Raw genomic sequence first — 21,358 nt, 5'->3', positions numbered from 1 at the left:
AGAAGAAGATTTTAGGGAGGTTCCAGGCTTTCCTGCAGCAACTCATAGTATCCTGAGCTAATCCAGCCCACCATAGTTGCATTAATCCCTTCCAGGGGTGGTGTACACCCAATTTAATTACTTTACAATAGTCCACAGCTTAAAAAAATTCTACTCCAATACCACCATCACACTGGGGACCAAATATTGTGTTATCATTTATCTCTAAACAAATAAGTTCATTTTTATCACTAAATCACTATTATTATGTGTGTGGACATTTGTTAATTTATTTATTATATACACATTAAATAGGATATTTTATTTCACTTTTTTCTATTCCTTACCATTTATAATAGAGTAAGGTGTGTGACAAGCTAAATTATAAGAATTTATTCTTTTGTATAGTGTGTGAAGCTTTTTTTTTTAATTGAAAAGCCTTTTCAATAATTCCAATGATAGTATCTTAGAAAAACTAGCCATTTCACAATTGTATTATTTTAGGTAATTTATTCACGACCATGAATTTCTGTGGACGTGGACACAGCAATGAGAGGCACTGATCCCAATTAGAGAAATGACTAGAGGAGCTAACATTATCTTATATGTGCTACCATTTATCATATGGGGTTAATAAAGGATAACTCAAAAGATTACAGATGCTTAGTCACAATTTATGTAACTAATGTGTTCACTAGTGTCTAACATATATCAAGTATTTATTAAATGTGCTTTTGTAGTATTTACTTAGACTGATTTCTGTCAGTCAGAGAATGATCTAAGTAAGCTTTTATGCAAAGAACTGTGTGAGGAATGGAAATGGAAAAAGTAATTCACTAAAAAATTCTCTACTTCAGGTAGCTTGCCTACTAGGGGTCACAGGCAGTTCAGAAGGTGATACTGAACAAGATGCTGAATATTGAAATGGAACTGCTGATAATCCCACCACCATAAATTTCTGTGGACGTGGGTACAGCAGTGAGAGGCACTGATCCCAATTAGAGAAATGACTAGAGGAAGCTATCATTAATAGGAACAGACAAGAAAAGCAGCTATATATGAAGAAAATAATGTGGCAAGTTTTCAAATCATCAACCTAAGCAGAGCAATCTAGAAGACCCTTAAGATACATGTCAGAATCCAGAAGTTTGTTCTATCATATTTGGGAATATAATTGACATTTAGAGCTGATTACAAGCAAAGAGGGAAAATAGAGTGAAACAGGAAGGTGCCTGTTGCAGAGGAAATGTTGTCTTTTTACCTACCTCATTTTTTCCACTGTGCAGCCCATTCACACAGAATCTGCACTTCTTCCAAGGAAATGATTGTCCTTCATTTCTATAACTGTCTTAACACTTGAATTTTTTTAAATTTAAAAATAACCTGTATTGCCTATAATATTCACATTCCAACTTTTGGCAACAAAAAAAAAAAGGAAAAAGTTTAAAAGATTAGAACTTCAAGTTATTCTAAAAATTTCACAGAAAGATTTAAACTTTTTTATCTCGGCTATGGTTTTCTCATGCTCTCTTTCTTTTTCACACCACCCATTGCTTTCTGCCTTAATAAGGCAATAGTTGCATTTCATTTACAAACGAAAAGAAGAAGGCTAAGAAAATCTGAAATTTTAAAATCATGTGTGCTTTTAAAAAGTTAACTGGAAGCAATAAAAACCTGCAGGCTTAGATTGTAATTCCTTCAACCCTCTTTTTGGTCATTAGTTACATAAAGAGTGGATATTATGCACACTGGGCTAATAGTATGATTTTTCTAAAGGTACAAACCACTCACATTATTTTGAGCCTCATACTTTTCCTACACCAATTATCCCTATATTCTGTTCTAATTGTTTTCTTAAAGATATAAAATAAAATTTTGGAAGCATTTTTTGTATTCTCTTTTTCTTTCATTATTCAATTTGTGCCTCTGATTATCCGATGCCCATGGGTTCTTTGTTTCTCTGTGTCTTTCTGTATTCACTCTCTGTTTGAGACCTTTCTGCAACAAAAACATAGATAGCTTTCATTGTTGAATAAGCTAGCAACTATGCATGTGTTACTACTGTGCACTGTAAATGTGGCTGGCAAATTTGTTAAAATGATTTCCTCCCTCATTTTATGTTATTTTAATAATTGCTAAAGGCTTACTTTTCTAAAATTCAATTTTAGTTTATTGAAGTGCCATTAATGGCTATGGTACTAGACATGGCAGCATGAAACCCTCTCAGGCTTTCCTCTCTCCCCCTTTCTGTACATAAGTCTCCAATTTTCTCTTGTCTCTCTCTGTCATTATTCTGTCTTTATCTCAAGTTCTGACTGTAGCTATCTTTTCATACTGTAGAGTCATTTGCTCAACTCAATGGAAAGGAATAAAATATACATCAAGTGAAACCACAAGGCACAGCTCTGTTCATAACATTAATACCTCTTGGAGCATCTCCAGGGACTGTCAACTGGAGCTGATTGAATCTTTTGCTGGTCAGTTGTGATAAATTCTGAGGGAGTTTACCCCCCCCACACACACACACATACACACACACTTTTTTTATTGTGGTTGTTAGTGTTGACCTAAAAAAAAATCAGAGCCTTTCAATGCACTTTAAAGTTCATAATTTTTGAAGTGATTAGAAAACAAAGAAATCTTACTAAGGTCTTTAAACTTGTAGCATGCAAGTATTTACTCTCAGGTTTATTTATTTTCATTCTTTAAACTTTTCTAACATGTGCATCACATCATTTGATGTAGTTACTCATTTATCTCATAAATTTTGCATTCCTACCTTTCAGAAAACATATATATTAATATGTGTTTTAGTCTATTCTTATAACACTTAAACCAAGACAAAACTTTGTCATGTCTAAAAATTTAAAGATCAACAGAAACTATGATTTAAGTAGCCCTTATTTAAGTTTTAGAGCAATGAGAACAAACATTAAGAGGGTATGAGTTTAGTATTTACTTCCTCATAGAGATACCAATTTGATACCATCTTCCATGCATAAAAATACACTCACAAAAACTAAGGAATCAAGTGAGAAATTGTATCACATGAGTGGAACATAGAAATAAAATAATAATTTAGTAAATATGATAGTTTCCTATAGCTTTAAATTGTTTGTATCATGTCTCTTCCAAACCCATTTAGCACAGGATGCAGAGAAATAACCTCCATGTGGAAGAAGAGAGTTAAGTAAGCAGCTGAATTTGCTGAGGACAAAAGCCTCAGGCCCACCAGATATACCCTGGCAACTGGTTGACCCTGTGCTGGCATGGCTTGTTTGATTATTCTGCCAAGCTGAATATGTATGCACAGAAAAGCCAAGGAGACCAATATTGAAAAAGGAGATTGAGGCAGTAATCAAAAAATCTTCCAATAACGATTCCAGGATTTTATGTCTTCATGGGTAAGTTCTACTAAACACTTAAAGAAGAAATAATGTCAACAATCTCAAACTCTTCCAAAAATAACAACAACAACAACAACAAAAAATATGAAGAGGAATGAAAATCTCACATTTTATTAATGAGGCCAGCATTGCCTTGACACAAAAACCAGGTACAGATCCTATAAGAGAAAACACACACACACTCTCACACACCAATATCTTTGATAAACCTAGAAGCAAAAAACTCTGCTGGGCACAGTGGTGCATGCTGTCATCCCAGCATTTCTGGAGTCTGACGAAGGAGGATCACAAGCTCAAAGCCAGCCTCAGTAACAGGGAGGTGCTAAGCAACTCAGTATGAGTTCATCTCTAATAAAATACAAAATACAGCTGGGAATGTGGCTTAGTGGCAAAGCATCCCTGAGTTCAATCCACACTACAAAAAAGTAAATAAATTCAACAAAATACTAGCAAACCTAATTTAACAGCATGTGTAAGGCTCATACACCATAATGTGATGAGTTTATTCTTAAGATGAAAGAATTCTTCAGCCTATGAATATCAATAATTGTGATGTAGCACATTAACAGAATGAAGCATACAAATCAAGATTATTGCAATAAATAAAAAAGTGGCATTTGACAAAATTATTTTATCATGAAAAAGAAACCAAAAAATTAAGTATATAAGGGATCTAATAATAAACCCACAACTAATATCATCTTCATTTACTATCATTAAAATGTTATAACACATTAAAGTTAACATGGTGTGAGACTCAAGAGATGAATTAAATTTCAGTGTATTCTTTTTGGAGTCCTCAGTCTTTCCTAATAATGGCTCACAATATTGCTTTCTGAATTTACTGCCTCCTGCATCCATCCTGGAGTGATCACTCTATTATATGATTAAAAATAGTACATATTACTGAAAATAAAAAAAAAAACTGAGTCACAAATAAGACTATAATTTTCTCCATTACCTCCAATTATAAGTACTACATAATTTAATGAATGTTAAAAGTGTGAAAATTTCCCTTTAACTCTAGCTAAATATTGGCCTGAATTGTTTCACATTTCCCTCCTTATATCCAAATTGACTCAATAGTGAAAGGAAAAACAGTCCCAGACAGAATTTATCTAAACCTCAAACATCCAGGCAAAAACACTGACTAAATTTATTCAAATCTATAGTGCATACATTCAAATATAGTAGAGTAAACTCTCTTGGATTTGTATTGCATCCAGCAGGGTCATCTTGCAGCATTTAATGAAAGCTTGAGCTAATGACCTGTAGATGGTATTTCTTTTCACACAATGTATGACTGCTCTGCTTCTAACATTTGTGTTCAATAAATTAATATTAGAATATTATTGGTGCTTGTCCAAATTTTATCCTCAATTGTTACAAAATTTGAAAATGTGTTGATGAAGTTCAAATTATTTCTAACTCACAGAAATATGCCTTTGCTCTCAGAAATAGAAAAAAAAAATCAGAAATCAATCTTCAGAGTTCTTCTTGCTTGTCTTTATAATTTGTCAATATACTGGAGGAACTACAATTATTATTCTATTCATTTGGTATAAATTTGCAGTAAGAGAGACATGGTTAGGCATAGCCATTTATACATTTCAAAAGGTCTGAGTAAAAATTCTGGTCATTTGTTCTGTGTCAATTTAAGTTACTATCTCTTTTTAAGAGATAAAATTATAAGATACTCACTTTGTTTTTGTTATTGTTACCCATAAATTTTTATCATATTATTTAAAATTTTCCAAGATAAATTATTGAAAAAAAATTCAAATAATATTTTTGTCTTTACTTAGTAGACTATTTTTTTATTCTCTTAGTTTCACATAATATTAGTGAACTTGAGAAAATATTACTTGTATTCATAAGTACTTCATGTATTGATACGAAAATTAATCTAAAATAGAAGAGAAGCTAGGTATTAAAAACTGTAGGATTGCAAGTTTCACTGTGGTGTGGGGGCACAGTTCACAGTGAATACCTGAATCTGCTGTTCTATTTAAGCTGTTCCTTATGCAGTCATCTTAACTTCATCCCAGAATGAGCATTATCCTACTTTTAGAAATGAGAAAATTGAAGTTGAGAGGAACATAGTGATTTTCTCCAAGGTTGAATGGCAACTTAATGGCAGAATCAAGAATAGAAAACAATTCTGTACTCCAACCTCAGTAGATCACTCCTTTTCTAATAAAGTCCTGACTATATATAGTTGACGTGCTTATACTTTTTCTGGCAAGATGAGAATATGATGTCCATGTCAAATCCCTTTGATAACAGTGTTAATAAAGCCTGGTGCCATGTTAGGTAACACTGAAAAATCTCCCCTAATGGTATACTGGAATGGATAAATGTATGTATGGCTTGTATTAGTAATGGTTTGTGGTAGTGCTATTAGTTTTATATTTCCTGATAGAGTATTGTATTTCAGCAGGCTGTTATTCCTGCCATTAACAATTAAGAAATGAAGAATTATAAAACTCTTATTTTAAGGAACAGAGGGTGAAAAAAGCAAAGAACAAAGATTAAAATAAAATCCAAGATTACAGAGAATTATTCAGAAGTGAATTCATATTAATCAGTGTGTTTGACTTCCTTTTCTTAAGCCATAATCAGGGTTTGGCCTAGGAAGATAGAAGGAGAAGCTTGAAGGTGTTTAGCTACAATACAGGGTGTTGATGATGAAAGAAAAACCCCAAGTTTTGTGCTCTTTATAGACGCATACAACTTTTAACATAATTGTCAGCATTATTGATTGTTGACAAATTCTTAACAAATGCCAAAGACTGAACTATGTAATTTATAATATAAAATTACATATACACTTATATTTATTATTATCCTTATATAAGTTATTTATAAAGTAAAATAACCAATGTATTTTTGATATATAAAGAAATCGGGGTTGAATTCAGGCAAAATATTAACCCAAAATCTATAATGAGGGGTATATAACAATCAACACACATGAAAATGTACATGGAAAATTGTACGTTTACTAGAAATATATCCAAAATTATTTTTCTCATTATTTTCCTGAGGAGTGTTCCAAAGTTGGCTTACTTTGACACTATGTAAAGAGCAATCTGTTGAAAGTAATTATATTTGCATTAGTCAGTAAATTTATATTTATCTGTCCAATGTACATGGGATACTTGTGTCTATATAATTAAAAATAGTTCAAATGAACAAAATCCCAGCAGCGGCAATCATACAAAGTGCCAAAATTTGGTTTATAATAGAAGTTTCCCTCAAATGACACTTGGTTGTTTGGAGAAATGTCTGATTCTGGAAATGAAGAAGAATGAGTGTAAGATGAGCACAGACACTTCCTCACAGTATCTGTATGCCCCCCCCATCTCTCTCTCTCTCTCACACACACACACACACACACACATACACACACACACACACACACACACACACGATGATGAGAATACATGAAAGTGATGCAAGATTCAAAGTGCTGGAAAAATTTGAGCAAGACAGTAAAGTAGCATTAGCTTATTGGTTGTAAGTAGATATCCACGAATTGACTAAATATCAAAAAATCCATGTTGATATAAAGAAATGTTTGAATAAATAAGGAAAATATATTTATTTACCATGCAGACGACTTTAAAACCATTTCTGTCAATGTGCTGACTGTAAGGCGATAGAACACAGCTCCTCATTGCTTATGCATGGGCTTATCAAAGTGAATTCCTTCAAAGTAGAACAGTATGGCATGGAAAAGAAAAAAAAAAGAGAGACTTGACCTCAAAATTGGCATCAAAAGTCACATTTTATTGAGAATATGTACCCTTGATACAATGGGATACTCTTGGGTCTTCCTTCCGCAAGCCCATTCAAATCATGAGAAAAATATTTTAAAAAATCAATTGAAGAGTATAATGTCAAAAGGAATAGCTATACTGAAGATTGCCAAAGTCATCAAAATTAGCAACATCTGAGAAAATGTCATAACCAAGATGAGTCTAAATATAAAGTTGTATCCTGAAACAAAGAAATAACATTAGAGGAAATCTAAGAAAGTTATGAACTTCAGCTAATAATAATATATTGATATTAGTTGTGATATTTGCACCATTCTGATCTAGATGATTTTAATAATAGTGGAGACAGGGTATGTGTAATATGTTAATTTCATTCTATCACAAAATTTCTATAAATCTAAAACTGGTATGAGTTTATTAACAAAATTGTTCAAATTTTACTGGAAAAATGTGTACATCAAATCTTAAGCTAAGATTCATTTTGATTGTGCACATATATGTATTTTTTTAATATTCATGCAGTTTTGCATGTCCACTGGGGTGCAGTATGCTTTTCTTCTGCCTTAAATGTGGACTTACCACATGTCATGATTTGCGTCATGGCATGTGAGCAGGTACTCATTTATTTTACTTTTTTTTTTTAGCTGTTAATGGATCTTTATTTTATTAATTTTTATGTAATGCTAAGAATCAATACCAACAATTTACATATGCTAGCCAAGTGCTTTATCACTGAGCTACAACCCCAGCACAAGTGAGCAGTTTTCAGTAGCTTAAGTGCATCTGCATGTTATTTGTATGTGTGTGTATGTGTGTGTGTGTGTGTGTGTGTGTGTGTGTGTGTGTGTTGTTTGATGGCCCCAAGCAACATAGCATATATGAAACTTAAAAATGTGAAAATTCTTTAGTTTTGAAAATTACTATGTAAGCATGTACATATTTGACTTTTCAGGAAAGCAGCCAAAAATATTGTTGAGATTCTTTTGATTATGAAAGTTAAAAACATTTATGTTTTCCTTCAAGATTTTGTGAAGCAACTTCAGTCCAAAGTCGTGGTGAATACTATTTGTAAAATGGGAAAGCCCAATATATCATTAATGTTGTCATTTTTAAAGGACTTTGTCTGTTTCCTCTGAAGAAATGAAAATATGTGTTTTACTGATTAAAAAGTGAATTATGATTAAAAATTAAATTTAATGAGCACCAGCTGCAAAGGTAGTGGTGCTACCTGAATATGTATATAAAATAAATCTTGATTTTTATAATATGTGGTATTTATTAATGGCATACTTTTTGGAATATGTAACAAATTTCTTTACATACACACAAAATACATATATACTCATATATATGTGTATGTATAGAAGTAAATACCTAGACAGTGAGCTAGATGGCGATAGATTATATAAAGATGTATTTTTACCTTATAATAAATAGACCATGATTCTATTTATGTCTAGAGAAATTCTAACAACAATAATCTGTATGTGATATGTTAGGTGTGATTTTTCCCTTATCATATAGAATTATTCATCTGACAATACATGAGAAATAATTCATCTTCCAGTGGCACTTAAGAAAGTGGCAATGATAATAAGTGAAAATATGTTTCAGCAAAGAGCATTTGTAGAATCTTCTGTGTAGGTTAAAATATTTTTATGGGTCTATATAGTTAAATACTAAACTGCCAAATATGTTCCATTATTTATGGCAATGTACTTTCCTGAATAAACGTTTTTTTTTTTCTGGTTTTGAACTTGTTTCTCTGAATAATAGCAAACAGGGGAGCAATATTTAGTTTATTATAGTATGAACTACATTGAGTGGCAAAGAAAAATTCATTTAAATCTTTTGTAGTGGGTTTATCATTGGTATAATTTGAGGTTTGAGTTCAAAAGCAAAATATATTTAAAATCACAGAATGTTTTACAGTTTTTTACCCATCTTTATGTCTATGTTGTCTTCCTGGTAATACATTTCTTGTAAGATGATAAGGCAAATAAAGCAATTGACAATTGAAATTAAACATAAAAAGGCTATTTCATTTTATAGAAAAAATGAAAAATTATGTTTGATAGGGAAATAAGTGCCACTAATAATTAGAGCTAGATTAAGTATATAGTGATTAGAAAATGACTATACACAGAATACTTGGTTTTATTAATAGTTTCAGTTATATCTGGTACTAATCTGAATTACAAAGGGACAAGATTAATATTAACATCCATAAAGTACATCAAAAGGATATGTGCAAAATATTTCCTGAGCATATAATAAAGGACAATGGTAGTGAAGGTAAGTTAGGAATTAAATGATGTTATTTGAAAGAGGATAGAAAATTTATTTGTTTCATTTTGTGGAAGGTTTCTTAATATTATATATAATTATCTGATACTCTCTTCCATATTTACTTTTTTTTACTGTTTTGCAAATGTTTCACTGAGAACGTAAACTTGGTCCAAAGTGATTTCAATATATTTATTGAGATATCATCTATCACAGTATTTGTGGGCCCTTGTTTTTTAACAATCACTATTATAGAAAATAAAAGTAGTTGGCTCCAAAATTTCATGATGCCAGATGTTAAAGGTCTGAAGTTCCATAGTGGATGGTAAAAAACATAAACTTTTCCTCCCTGTATTCACACATTCTGTTATTCTGGTCCATCTGAATTTCTGTTCTTTAATTGGCTGTAGGCTTAGGGCTAGGAGAACAAAAAGCAAAAAGAAAAATTTCCAGTTATCACTTTTAAGCCAGTAACTAGTTGCACTTTGGTAACTAGAGTCCACTAAACCATTAAGTTGGAGTCAAAGACGTCTTAATAATCCAGTGCATTTGCATACTGTTTTTGTTCTTAATTTGATGTTTAATTCCATTGAGAATGTCAGCTAAGGGATATTGTCTGAACTGGTAATATTTCAGTATTCAAGATTCTGAGAATATTTCTCTATTATATAATTTTATATCTGAAATCTATAATTATTATAGTTTTCATAGAAATAAATCTTCCTGAAATTAAAATACTATTGAAATTAAACACAAAAACAATTTTTGAAAACCATCAGACAGCTTATTTTTTTAATGATGTTTTTCTTGAAGAGAAATGGGCAACAGGGACAACAACAAATCTTTGAAATCACTTAGAAAATAATTATTTAATTAGATGGAGACAAGTTTATTTTTTATTGTTTTTTTTTTAATTTGGTTTTTAGTAACTTCACTCTTTAAAGCATCATTTATACTTTGATTTTTTTTGCCCCATTTTGGACTTGATGGTCATCTATCCTAAGTGAAGAGTTTAGTTTCATTAATTTGTATAAAATTGTATTTTTTTTAAAAAAAATAAATTTTCTATGTGTGTGATAGATTCCCCCTACAAACAAAGTTTATTTCCTTCACAAAAATTTGTGTGTTTTTTTTTTTTTTACTGAGTTCTTAAAGTATCAGAAGGACTTAAAGAGGTGAATAGAGCAATCAGATATCATAGAGAAATACATGGCATATGGTGATCATGTACTAATTCACTATTATCTTTATATTTGTTATTAAGTACAATTGTATTTTTTCTTTAAGCAAATTGGACTTGACTCATGTCATTATTGACCTCATCAGGGAAACAGATCCTCTGCAGGTATGTTGGGTTTCCCAGTAAGGAAAGCTTAGTGTCTGCAATGAAGCTCCTTTGGAGTTACCTGTTGCTGTTAGAAAAGTAACTTTTCTTATAATGAACCTGAAGACAGACTTCAAACTATTGTTATTGTTAGTTGCAACTGTGAACTCTGAGATTTACTGAGATCTTTCCAATGTATGGAAACAATGGATGATCATCAACCAGATTTTTCAGGAATAGCCATTACTCATTTATCCAAATATTTTACAGGCTTTTCTCCTTCATATTCCTGTAGCTTATAATTTCACAGTGGTTTTTCATATAGCATAGCACCTGGCAGGTAGTGGTTGTGCCCTCCCTGATGTGAAAGCTGTTTCTCCATAGTTCTCTTCATAGTTTCCCAGCTAGAACTGTGATGCAAAGTACAGCTTGCTGCCCAGTTTCCCCTCAGTCCCAAACTCACATGAAGCAGGACCAGCCCCCCTCCCAGAGCTCAATTGTTCATCTTTAGTTAACGCACAGTAGGTGATGGGAGCAGGGGGGCTTAAGTACATGGAAAAGACAAAACAAATTATGCCCCTTTGTGGCTGCTGTTATTGTTATTATTATATTATATTTACATTATTATTAATATTATTATTATTATTATTATTATTATTTTGGTACCAAGGTTTGAACCCAAGAGTGCTTAACCACTGAGGCACATCCCTAGTCTTTTAATATTTTATTTAGAGACAGACTCTTGCTATAAGGCTTAGGACGTCACTAAGTTGCTGAGGCTAGTCTCAAAAATGCAATTCTCTTGCCTCAAACTCTCATGCTGTGGGGATTATAGATGTGCACCATGATGCCCAAACCATGTTACTTTCCCTGTGTTGATGTCCTCCTCTGTGGACTGTCCAGTATTTCTTAGAATAGTTTGCTTTCTCTTGTTTTAAAAAAAAAAATGATTGTTTTTGCTTCGAACAGTATGTTTCCAAGTACCATCACTGTGTTAAGAGCCTTAGTTGAGGAGGCCCCTTGAACACACTGCAGGGGGGTAGGAAGTTCTTGTCTTGTCCCTGAGCATCTAGACTCTTCTGTGCTGAGTGGCAAGACTAATGTCTGGGAGAGGGCATGACTGGTGATTTATTTTAGCTTGTGTTATGAAGGGCTCCTGTTCACGAGAATGCTTTATAATATAAAGGAGACATTAACACAGACATAGCTGTACACTTACCTTTAGAATACTTACATATTTTATAATATTTAAGTGAATAAGGTATATGTGTCTGATGCATATGATATACAAATACATCAGTATGTGATCTAAACTTTGGACAGAAGCTAGACACAGTCATGCATGCCTATAATCCCAAAATAAAAAATAAAATTGGCATTTTACTGTTCACTCCATTTCAAAAAAAAAAATAAACTTTTTTCCTAATGGTTTATAGAATTTTCCTTTCAGTCAATTACTGCATGTCCTCACTCATGTAGGGAATGTAAACATGTTGCCCACATAGCAGTGCAGCTCAGCAGAGGCTGGGAAGGGGCAGGGGAAGGAGCAGTCCGAGGAGTGGTGAGGGGCATCTGGGCAGAGCTGCAGGGTTGGGGGTCAGCAGTTCTCATGTCTATAGCTCAATGTGGTCACCAGAGTCTGCATCAGGTAATTACATATGACCAAATAAGAGTTTTGAGACTCTGCACACTTAGAAATTATACAATGTGAAAAAATCAAAATGTTAATTCCCAGCAAACAATATCAACATGTATTGAATTCTAATATGAGAGTCCCTAAGTCCAGATATTATGACAGCTAAGGGTTAAAATTAAAAAATAAATAAATAAATCTGCATTTCAATGTTTAAATGAAACCTGTACTTACACTCTGAATTCTCACATGGTTCCCAATGTTCATACATCTTCAACATGTCAGCTTTCCTTAGCACTTTTAGTTTTTGTACCAGCGACCGAACCCAGGGCTTCTTATCAGTGATGTACATCCCTAGCCCAATTTTAATTTATTGTTTTGAAATAGGGTCTTACTAATTTACTAGCTGGCCTTGAACTTGACAACCTCCTGTATTGGCCTCCTGAGTAGCTGGGATTTCCTTAGTGTCTTTTACATCCATAGGCTCATGAACTAATTTAGCCTTATGACTTTGTTTTCATGTGTTATTATGGTTCAGTATGTGAAAACACAAATTAAATCTTAATTATTACTTATAGGAGATGCTTGGATTTAAGTAAATGTATGTTTTCCAGGAAAACATTCTTCCAGTAAGTCATTTCAAAATTCTCTAGAATCACACCTGGAGATGTAGTTCAGTAGTAGAAAATGTATCTGGTATGTGTGAGGCACCAGTATAATAAACCCAAGTATAAATTTTACATTTGGACCCCTTGAGTCAGGAAAAATTCTATTGCATTCTTGAAGGCAGACAGAAAACTTGGACTACAAACAAACTCATATTTCAAAGTGAGGTTGGATAATTACACTATAATAAATTCCTCAAGTTCAATGAATGTGTATTTATTTTAATTTTGGTTCTGTTTACCACAATGATTCCACATATTTAAGGATTTTTTGTTGTTGTTGTTTTGATTTGGTACTGGGCCTTGAACTAAGTGACACTGAGCAAGCCCCATCCCTAGCCCTATTTTGTATTTTATTTATAGACAGGGTCTCACTGAGTTGCTAAGTGCATCACAGTTGCTGAGGCTGGCACTGAACTCACAATCCTTTAACCTCAGCCTCCCAAACTGCTGGGCTGCTGGGATTACAGGTGTGCCCTACTGCACCCAGCTTTGTACATATTTAAGTAGAAAAAATATTGAAATGTGTTTCTGCTAGTATTTGACACTGGACTTGGATCACATAGGTCAAATTGTGATTCTATAACAAAAATTCTTAACATAGGTAGCTGTGTAAAGGAATCAAATCATCCTAAAATTCACTCAGTTCTCTCTCAACAGAGATTCCCAACAGATTGCAATTCTGGTAATTTTTTAGCCTCTCTGAGTTGGTGATAGAGATGATCAACTATTAAGAGATTTCTATGAATGAGGATCTGCAGAAGTCTAAAAAATTGAACAATTCCACAGAGATCCTTCAGCACAGCAATCCTTTCCTGTAGGGAAAACGTACTCCATCCTCTTTCATGCACAGTATCTTGGGTATAGACACGATGAGGTTTTGTTCAGCTTATAGATGAGATGAGCCCAGAGCCCTGGCTCATGGGCTTCTCAAAGTTGAACACTTATCCTTTAAATGGAAGATTATATAGGTATATTCAACTTCAGAGGTTGCAATACTTAGCCTTTTCTTTGTGAATATATGAACAAAATCACAGTGTTCATGAACAAACCAGAATAAAGGTAACAAGAAACTAAAATAAAGATGCATGGCCTAAGACATTAAGTCTCCTTGCTTAGGAGGGTTTTCTTTCTAATTAAACCCCCATAATTTCAACTGACCAAAAAGTACATAGTCCTTACTAAAAGAAGGACACATACTCCACCCTTGCAGTCACATATCACCAAGAAAAATTCAAGGTTGTATCAGGGAAAGATTTTCTATAACGTTGGAGCTTGTGAATGAGAAATATATGACAGGTGTGATCATTTTTAATGCACAGGAAAACACTTCGAACTTTGCATGAAATGTAATCCAGCCATGATTGGGAAATGTTGGAAAAAGAGAGAGGAAAGAATGATTGCCAGGGTGTGTCAGCAAAACTTCAGTTAGAGGGGAATGGGGGCATTGGGATAGGCTAACAAATTTTCCTCCTGACAAAAGTGTTTGCTGAGATGGATGAAATTTAATATTTGTGATAATGAATTTTCTTACTTTTCTCCTAAGACATGTACTCTATGATTCCTTACTCCAAAAGATGAGAAAAAACCACATGCTGGATGGACTTATTAACCCAAGCATCACCTTTTACTCTGAAGTGGGAATTGGGATTGTTGCCAACATCATCCTCTTTCTGTTCCATGTCATCAAGTTTCTATGTGACAAGAGGCTCAAGGACATGAACTGGATCATCAGTCTCTTGGCTTTAACCCATCTCCTGCTGCTGCTCAACATGGGGTTCTTAGCTGTAGACACTTTTGCATCTCAGGCGGGGCTTTGGGGTGATGTGATATGTAAATCAGTTGCCTACTTGTACAGGTTGATGAGGGGCCTGTCCATTTATGCCACCTGCCTGCTGAGTGTCCTGCAGGCCATCACCCTCAGGCCCAGAAGCTCCCCCTTGTCAAAGTTTAAGCCTAAGTCCCCACAGGACAGCCTGAGGTCCTTTCTCTTCCTGTGGGTCTTCTATATGTCCTTCAGTGCCCACTTCTCAATCTCTGCTGTTGACAACTCCACTGTGACCTCACAGGGCCTTATATTCCTCAGTGACTCCTGCACTATCTTGCCCATGAGTTACTTCCTCAGGCATTTGTTTACCATCCTGGGTGCATTATGGGATGTATTCCTTATAGGGGTCATGGCCCTCTTCAGTGGGTACATGGTGACCCTCTTGCATAGGCATAAGAGGCAGTGCCAGCACCTTCACGGCACCAGCCCATCTCCAAAAGCCTCCCCAGAACAGAGGGCCACTGGGGCCATCCTGCTGCTCCTGGGAATTTTTGTGCTCATGTACTGTTTGGACTGCATCGTCTCCTCCTCAAGAACCATGTGGAACAATGACCCTGTGTGCCGTTCTGTCCAGATCATGGTGTTCAGTAGCTATGCCACCATCAAGACAGAGAGTTACCTTTTTGAAATGTTTGTGGGGGAAGGACAGTCAACGTTGAATCATTGCACGATGAGTCAGTTCTTGACCTCAGCCACTGCACCACCATGCATCAATGCATCTTGGCATAATGAGTTTGCTCTCCATGTTGGATGAATGCATAAAGTGATTTTTAAAAATGATTACATAGAGCTTGAAAATGAGAAAAACATGACAGATTATTGTCCTTATGGCTCCAACAAAGCTAGTAACTTTATATTTCTGATTGATGTGTGAAAGGAACCTTAGGAAGTAAATATCACTTTCTTTCTCTGAATCAGTCCATATATTTATAGGTATGTGAGAGATTTCAGTGGTTTTAATAAATCAAGAGTCTCAGAAATCTCCTTTATGCCTATAGATTGTAAACATCCCTTATCATAAACTGCCATCTCATCTATCAATTGAACATTTATGAATATAACAAAAAACTAGATATAGGGACAACAACTATTATTTAATCACCATTTCTCAGCATGCCATATTTATAATAGTCACTGACAGAGATAGTCTAATATTCCCAAGCATATGAATGTATGAAGATATTGTCTGGATATATCATGGAGTTCCACTCAACATTAAATAGGAGAAAGATTCTTATGCATAGGAAGCCACAGATGAGTCTTGAATTTATTATGTCAAGAGGGTACATTGTGACCATCTTGCATTGCCACCAGAATCAAAACTGTTTACATATACACACAGGGGGGTGGAATCTACAGTAGTACAATATGCAAAGACCGAATATTGCATTAAATACTAAACATTGCATTAAATATGAAGATGATGCTGATGTATAAGAAACCACAGATGAATCTTGAAATCATTCTGTCAAGCGACTGTCAATCACAAAAGAATCAACATTTGTGTAAAATATACCTGTAAAAGATGGAAGTTTGGCTTGTATAGTTTATAAAGACAGATTGTAGTATGGTGTTTTCCTGCAGCTGAGGAAGGGTGTCCCCTGGGGAATTTTTATTTAATGAATCCAGAGATATTTTAGGAATAAGAAAAATTGGGGAGACAGTAGAGAGAATCCATGCACCCACATTTGAATTTTCTTAAGGCCACTGACCCATAGTCTTAATCATGGGTAAATGATAAATATCATCTTTTGTGTACTTAAATAATAATAAAATGTTTCAATTACCTTTTAATCAAGGGTGAGGAAAACTTTCTCTGAAATTACAAAGAAAAGTGCAAGTAACCCAGGGTGTTGATGCATAACTGGAATTCCCAACAGCTCAGAATCTCAGGCATCACAATGTGTGGAGTCATGAATAGGCTAATTTAAACTTTGGATCAGAGTGACAGAATGTGACATGGTCCATATAATTGGGACACACATTATTTTTCTCAAGCTCCCCCTTGGCAAAGTTTAAGCCTAAATCACCACAGGACAACCTGAGATCCCTTCTTTTCCTGTGGGTCTTCTTTATGTCCTTTAGTGCCCATTTCTCAATCTCTGCTGTTGACAACTCCACTGTGACCTCACACACACTCTTATATTCCTCAGTGACTCCTGCACTATCTTACCCATGAGCTACTTCCTCAGGCATTTGTTTTCCATATGAGGTGCTTTACGGGATGTCTTCCTTATAGGGCTCATGACCCTCTCCAGTGGGAACATGGTGACCCTCTGGCATAGGCATAAGAGGAGTGCCAGCACCTTCACGGCACCAGCCTGTCTCCAAAAGCCTCGCCAGAACAGAGGGCCACTAGGACCATCCTGCTACTCCTGGGTTTCTTTGTGATCATGTTCTGTTTGGACTCTGTCATCTCCTCAAGAACCATGTGGAAAAACAACCCTATTTGTCATTGTATCCAGATGATGGTGACCAATGGCTATGCCACAACTAGCCCTTTGGTTTTCACCTGTAATGAAAAACAAAGCCTTAACTTTTTGATATTCTTATGGGGGAAGGAGAGTAAGTGTTGAATCATTGCCTGATGGATAAATTTTCATAATGAGCCACCACACGGCTAGGCAACCATTCATCATGGCATAGTGTAGTCTGCTTTCTGTGTTGAATGAATAGATAAATGGGGGCTTTTTGTGATTATTTTGAAACTTGAGAATGAGAAATACATGCTAGATACTTTTTTCATATACCTCTGAGATAAACTAAAGTCATTATATTATTTTGGTGGGGGGGGGCAGTTACTGAGGATTGAATCAGGAACACTGGAACACTGAGCCACATCCTCAGCCCGATCTTGTGTTTTATTTAGAGACAGGGTTTCACTGAGTTGCTTAGCACCTGGCTTTGATTGATGCTGCCTAAACACATGATCCTCCTGATTCTGTTTCCCAAGCTGCTGAAATTACAGGAGAATTTCACTGTGCCTGGCGGTACATTGTATTTCTGACTGAAAATGTGAGAGGAACCCCTGAGAAGTAAATCTCAATTTTATTATCTTCATTAGTCCCTATATTTATAAATATATGAGATTGGAGTAGCTTTTAATAAGTAAAACAGTCTTTGTAGTCTCTCTTATGCCTAAAAACTTGAAAACATCTCTCATCATAAACTGCCATCTTATTTATCAATTGTGCTTTTACAAATATAACAAATAATATTGGCAAGGACTTAAAACTGTCACTTGAACACCTTTGCTCTTGGTACCATTATTTATAATAGGCAATGGTGCAAATTATCTGATATCCACATGCATAGGAATGTATAAACATGGGGTCTGGATATATCATGGGGTACCATAAGAAACCATAGAAGAAAGTTAAAGACATTATGTCCAATGAAATGTCACTCCAAAAAGAATCATTATTGTATAAATCCACACATAGAAGGTGGAACTTTGGGTAATGTAATTTATAGAGACAGAATATAGAAGAACATTTTCCAGTAGCTGAGGAGGGGGTTCAGTAGGGGAATTATTATTTGATGGATATAGAGATCATTTAGGGAGAAGAAAAATTTCTGTACATGGTGGAGATTATACATGCCCACAAAGTGAATGTGCTTAATGCCCTGACTGTACTGTTAAACATTGGTAAATGGTAAATTTGATCTTTGTGTATTTACTAATTATAAAATATTGCAATCACTTTAAGCCAATTGTGAGAAAAACATCCTCTGAATTTACAAAGAAAAGTGAAATGACTCTCAGAGTGTCAAAATATTTTTTTTCCAACAATTTGAAAGTGTTTCAGCATAGCTGTGCCAAACAACCTGGTTGTGGTGGTACATGCCTGTAATCCTACTAGCTAGGGAGGCTGATGTAGGAGGGTTGTGAGATCAACATCAAGCTCAGCAACTCAGTGAGGCCCTAGGCAAATTAGTAAGATGTTGTCTCTGAGTAAAATATAAAAATGGCTGGGGATGTGGCTCAATGGTTAAGAATCTTCAGTTCAATGGCTGATGCCAAAAATAAAACATAAAATAAAAACCTATTCCAAACAGTCATTTGAAGATGATACCCTGAAGTTCCCCATCATGCCCACTTCTGGATGAAGAAGTAATTGAAGTTCTGGTGTGAGTTCAGTCTGAGCACCTCAGTATTTACATCTATCTCAGTGTTATCTTAAGTGGTTCCTGTAGGATAACTATCTGAATGAAGTGTTTTAAATTAGGACAAAATGCCAGATTTAAGTAGCATCTGGAAAATTACTAACCTTGGTAACAGTTCATACTATGAAAATATGAACCCATAAAATTTTTAAATTTTTATTTATTTATTTATTTTTTCAATTTTTTTTTTTATTTTGAAAGAATGAGAGAAATAAGACAGAGGTATCAATTACCAAGAACAATGACACTGAAGAAAATACAATGGGTACTCTCCCCACACACAACCCCCCACCCCTTTTCCCATCCCTGGCACAATAATACTAAAACTATCAAAGCACATTTAACAAGGAGAAACAGCAGTCTGTGATGAAGGAAGCAAATTTCCATACTGCTCAATCCAACTAACCCATGTCAAATGTCCTTCCTCCAGCTAAACTCCACCTACTGGAATGCTAAAGAAGTGTAGGGGAGACAACTCTGGGGTTATTTGAACTCTACTTACACTGGCAAAGTTCAGTGAAGAATCAATAGGAGTAGTAAATCTGTTTGGCAGGGAAACAGGATACAGCTTCTCTGTCAATTTTCAGAGACAGTTTCAGAGAATACCTAATGTTTGAGATTCCGATTTCTAACAAGACCAATGCCTGCTCCCTCAACCACAAGAGTGGAGCAGCTACCAAATCCTGGTTAGCTACTAAGAATAGTGGAAGTGAGGCAGCTGTGAGCTTAAGAAAATCTGAAGAAGATTTCTAGTAACAAGATACTGTTTCAGTTTTTAAATGTTAGTAAAAGAACTTAGTAGGTTGGGCTTGAACAAAGGCAATGTGAAATGTCCTATTTTATCACTTGAAGAATAGACCATCAGTTGACTACATGTATCCTTTGTTTAAATTAAACTCAATATGAAGTATTTAAAACTTAACTATTGAAGCAAAGGCTAATTAATTAATTTTACACATAACTCGGTGTTTCAAATTAAAGGAATTTTTCCCTAAAGTGGTGAGTTTAAGTTTTCAGCTTTATCTAGAGAACATACCATCCCCACCAGGGAACAGGTCACTTGTTTTATACCAAAAATGGAATTCTCTTTTTAGGAAATTTGTTTTATTCTATCTTTACTGGAATCAGTTTATAAAGGGAAGGATACCTGTGCAGGATTAGTTCAAGATCAGAGGCTTCTCCACATGTGTGTGTGTGCACGCACACAGTAGTTCAATACATTTCCCCACACATAATCTCACAATCACATGCTTGCTGGAGTCCATCTCACAAATACACTTCAATAGTAGCCGTATACATGTACATGCAGCAAGATGTGAGCATTGCCCCAGAGTGATTACAGGTGGTGCACAAATGTCAATGTGGGGAGGTCATTTTAGAGTACAATGTACACAAGCCAATTAACTTGCAGATTATATTTTCCATTTTCCCCAAGATAAATAAATCAAATGAAAAATACACACTGACATCTTCCTGGGTGTCATGGAGGCAACTGCCTGGAAGGTCCACTTTTTGCACTTCCACTTTCCTATGACACCTTCACTTTGCCCTGAGGGGCCTTTTCATATAAGGAGGGTTGCTCCTCAGCATTCTCAGGCAAGGGCTTCTTCTCAGAAGACCGATCTTCAGGCTTGCGGGCAATCAGCAGGCGGCAAGTGAGCAGAATTCCAATCACCAAAGCATGGGCATAGCGTTTGAGAGGATCACCAACCAGCTGGTGAAAGAAGAGCACAGCCAACACCAACAAGAGTAGGAAGAAGTTGGCCACATCTTTGGGACGCCCAGGCACAAGGGTCATGACAATGCCGCAGGCTACTTCAAGGGCACCTATGCTTTTTCGGAGGAGAATGGAATTGATGCCCATTTTCTTCAGCAGAGGGAGAGCTCGAACATAGCTCTTGTAAGCACGTTTCATCTCACTGTAGGCATCCTTGCTGAGCCTGGGGGTCAACTTGATAGTCCCCATGAAAACAAAGAAGAGTCCGAGGGCCACTGAGAGGGCCACGATAGTTACGGTTCTGGGGGATGCCATAAGGTCACCAAAGCAGGTCCCAACTAATCCTTCTGCTTTGCACACCCGTGGGTCTAAGGCGCAGGCAGTTAGCACAGGGAGAGCTAGAGGGACGCTGCGGAGGCAGCAGGCAGCCAGAATGACCCATAAAATTATTTTAAATCAAGAAAAAGAGTGAATAAAAATGTCAATTTCTTTTTTATTTAACCAGGAATACTAGGTTTATTTAAGATATTGCAATGCTATTTTCAAATAGCCTGTATCATTTTATCAGAG

At 35.2% G+C, this 21,358-nt stretch overlaps 1 protein-coding gene and 1 pseudogene across 1 annotated transcript; one reads left to right on the top strand and one right to left on the bottom strand.

The window, feature by feature from the left end:
- Window positions 1-14,653: 14,653 nt before the first annotated feature.
- Window positions 14,654-15,658, top strand: LOC143381502 (vomeronasal type-1 receptor 90-like). Its single transcript, XM_076835164.1, has one exon. The coding sequence runs from the start codon at window positions 14,654-14,656 to the stop codon at window positions 15,656-15,658; it is 1,005 nt and encodes a 334-aa protein (XP_076691279.1).
- A 4,941-nt stretch (window positions 15,659-20,599) lies between these two features.
- LOC143381518 (putative acetylcholine receptor chaperone pseudogene) lies at window positions 20,600-21,103 on the bottom strand (annotated as a pseudogene).
- Window positions 21,104-21,358: the final 255 nt, after the last annotated feature.

The sequence above is a fragment of the Callospermophilus lateralis genome, chromosome 15 (genome assembly GCF_048772815.1).
Source record: "Callospermophilus lateralis isolate mCalLat2 chromosome 15, mCalLat2.hap1, whole genome shotgun sequence".
In the NCBI taxonomy this organism is placed as follows: Eukaryota; Metazoa; Chordata; class Mammalia; order Rodentia; family Sciuridae; genus Callospermophilus; species Callospermophilus lateralis.
This window is presented reverse-complemented; position numbering and strand designations above follow the sequence as displayed.

Coding starts and splice junctions, on each gene's coding strand:
- LOC143381502 (XM_076835164.1), top strand. CDS start 14,654: ATGAGAAAAAACCACATGCTGGATGGACTTATTAACCCAAGCATCACC.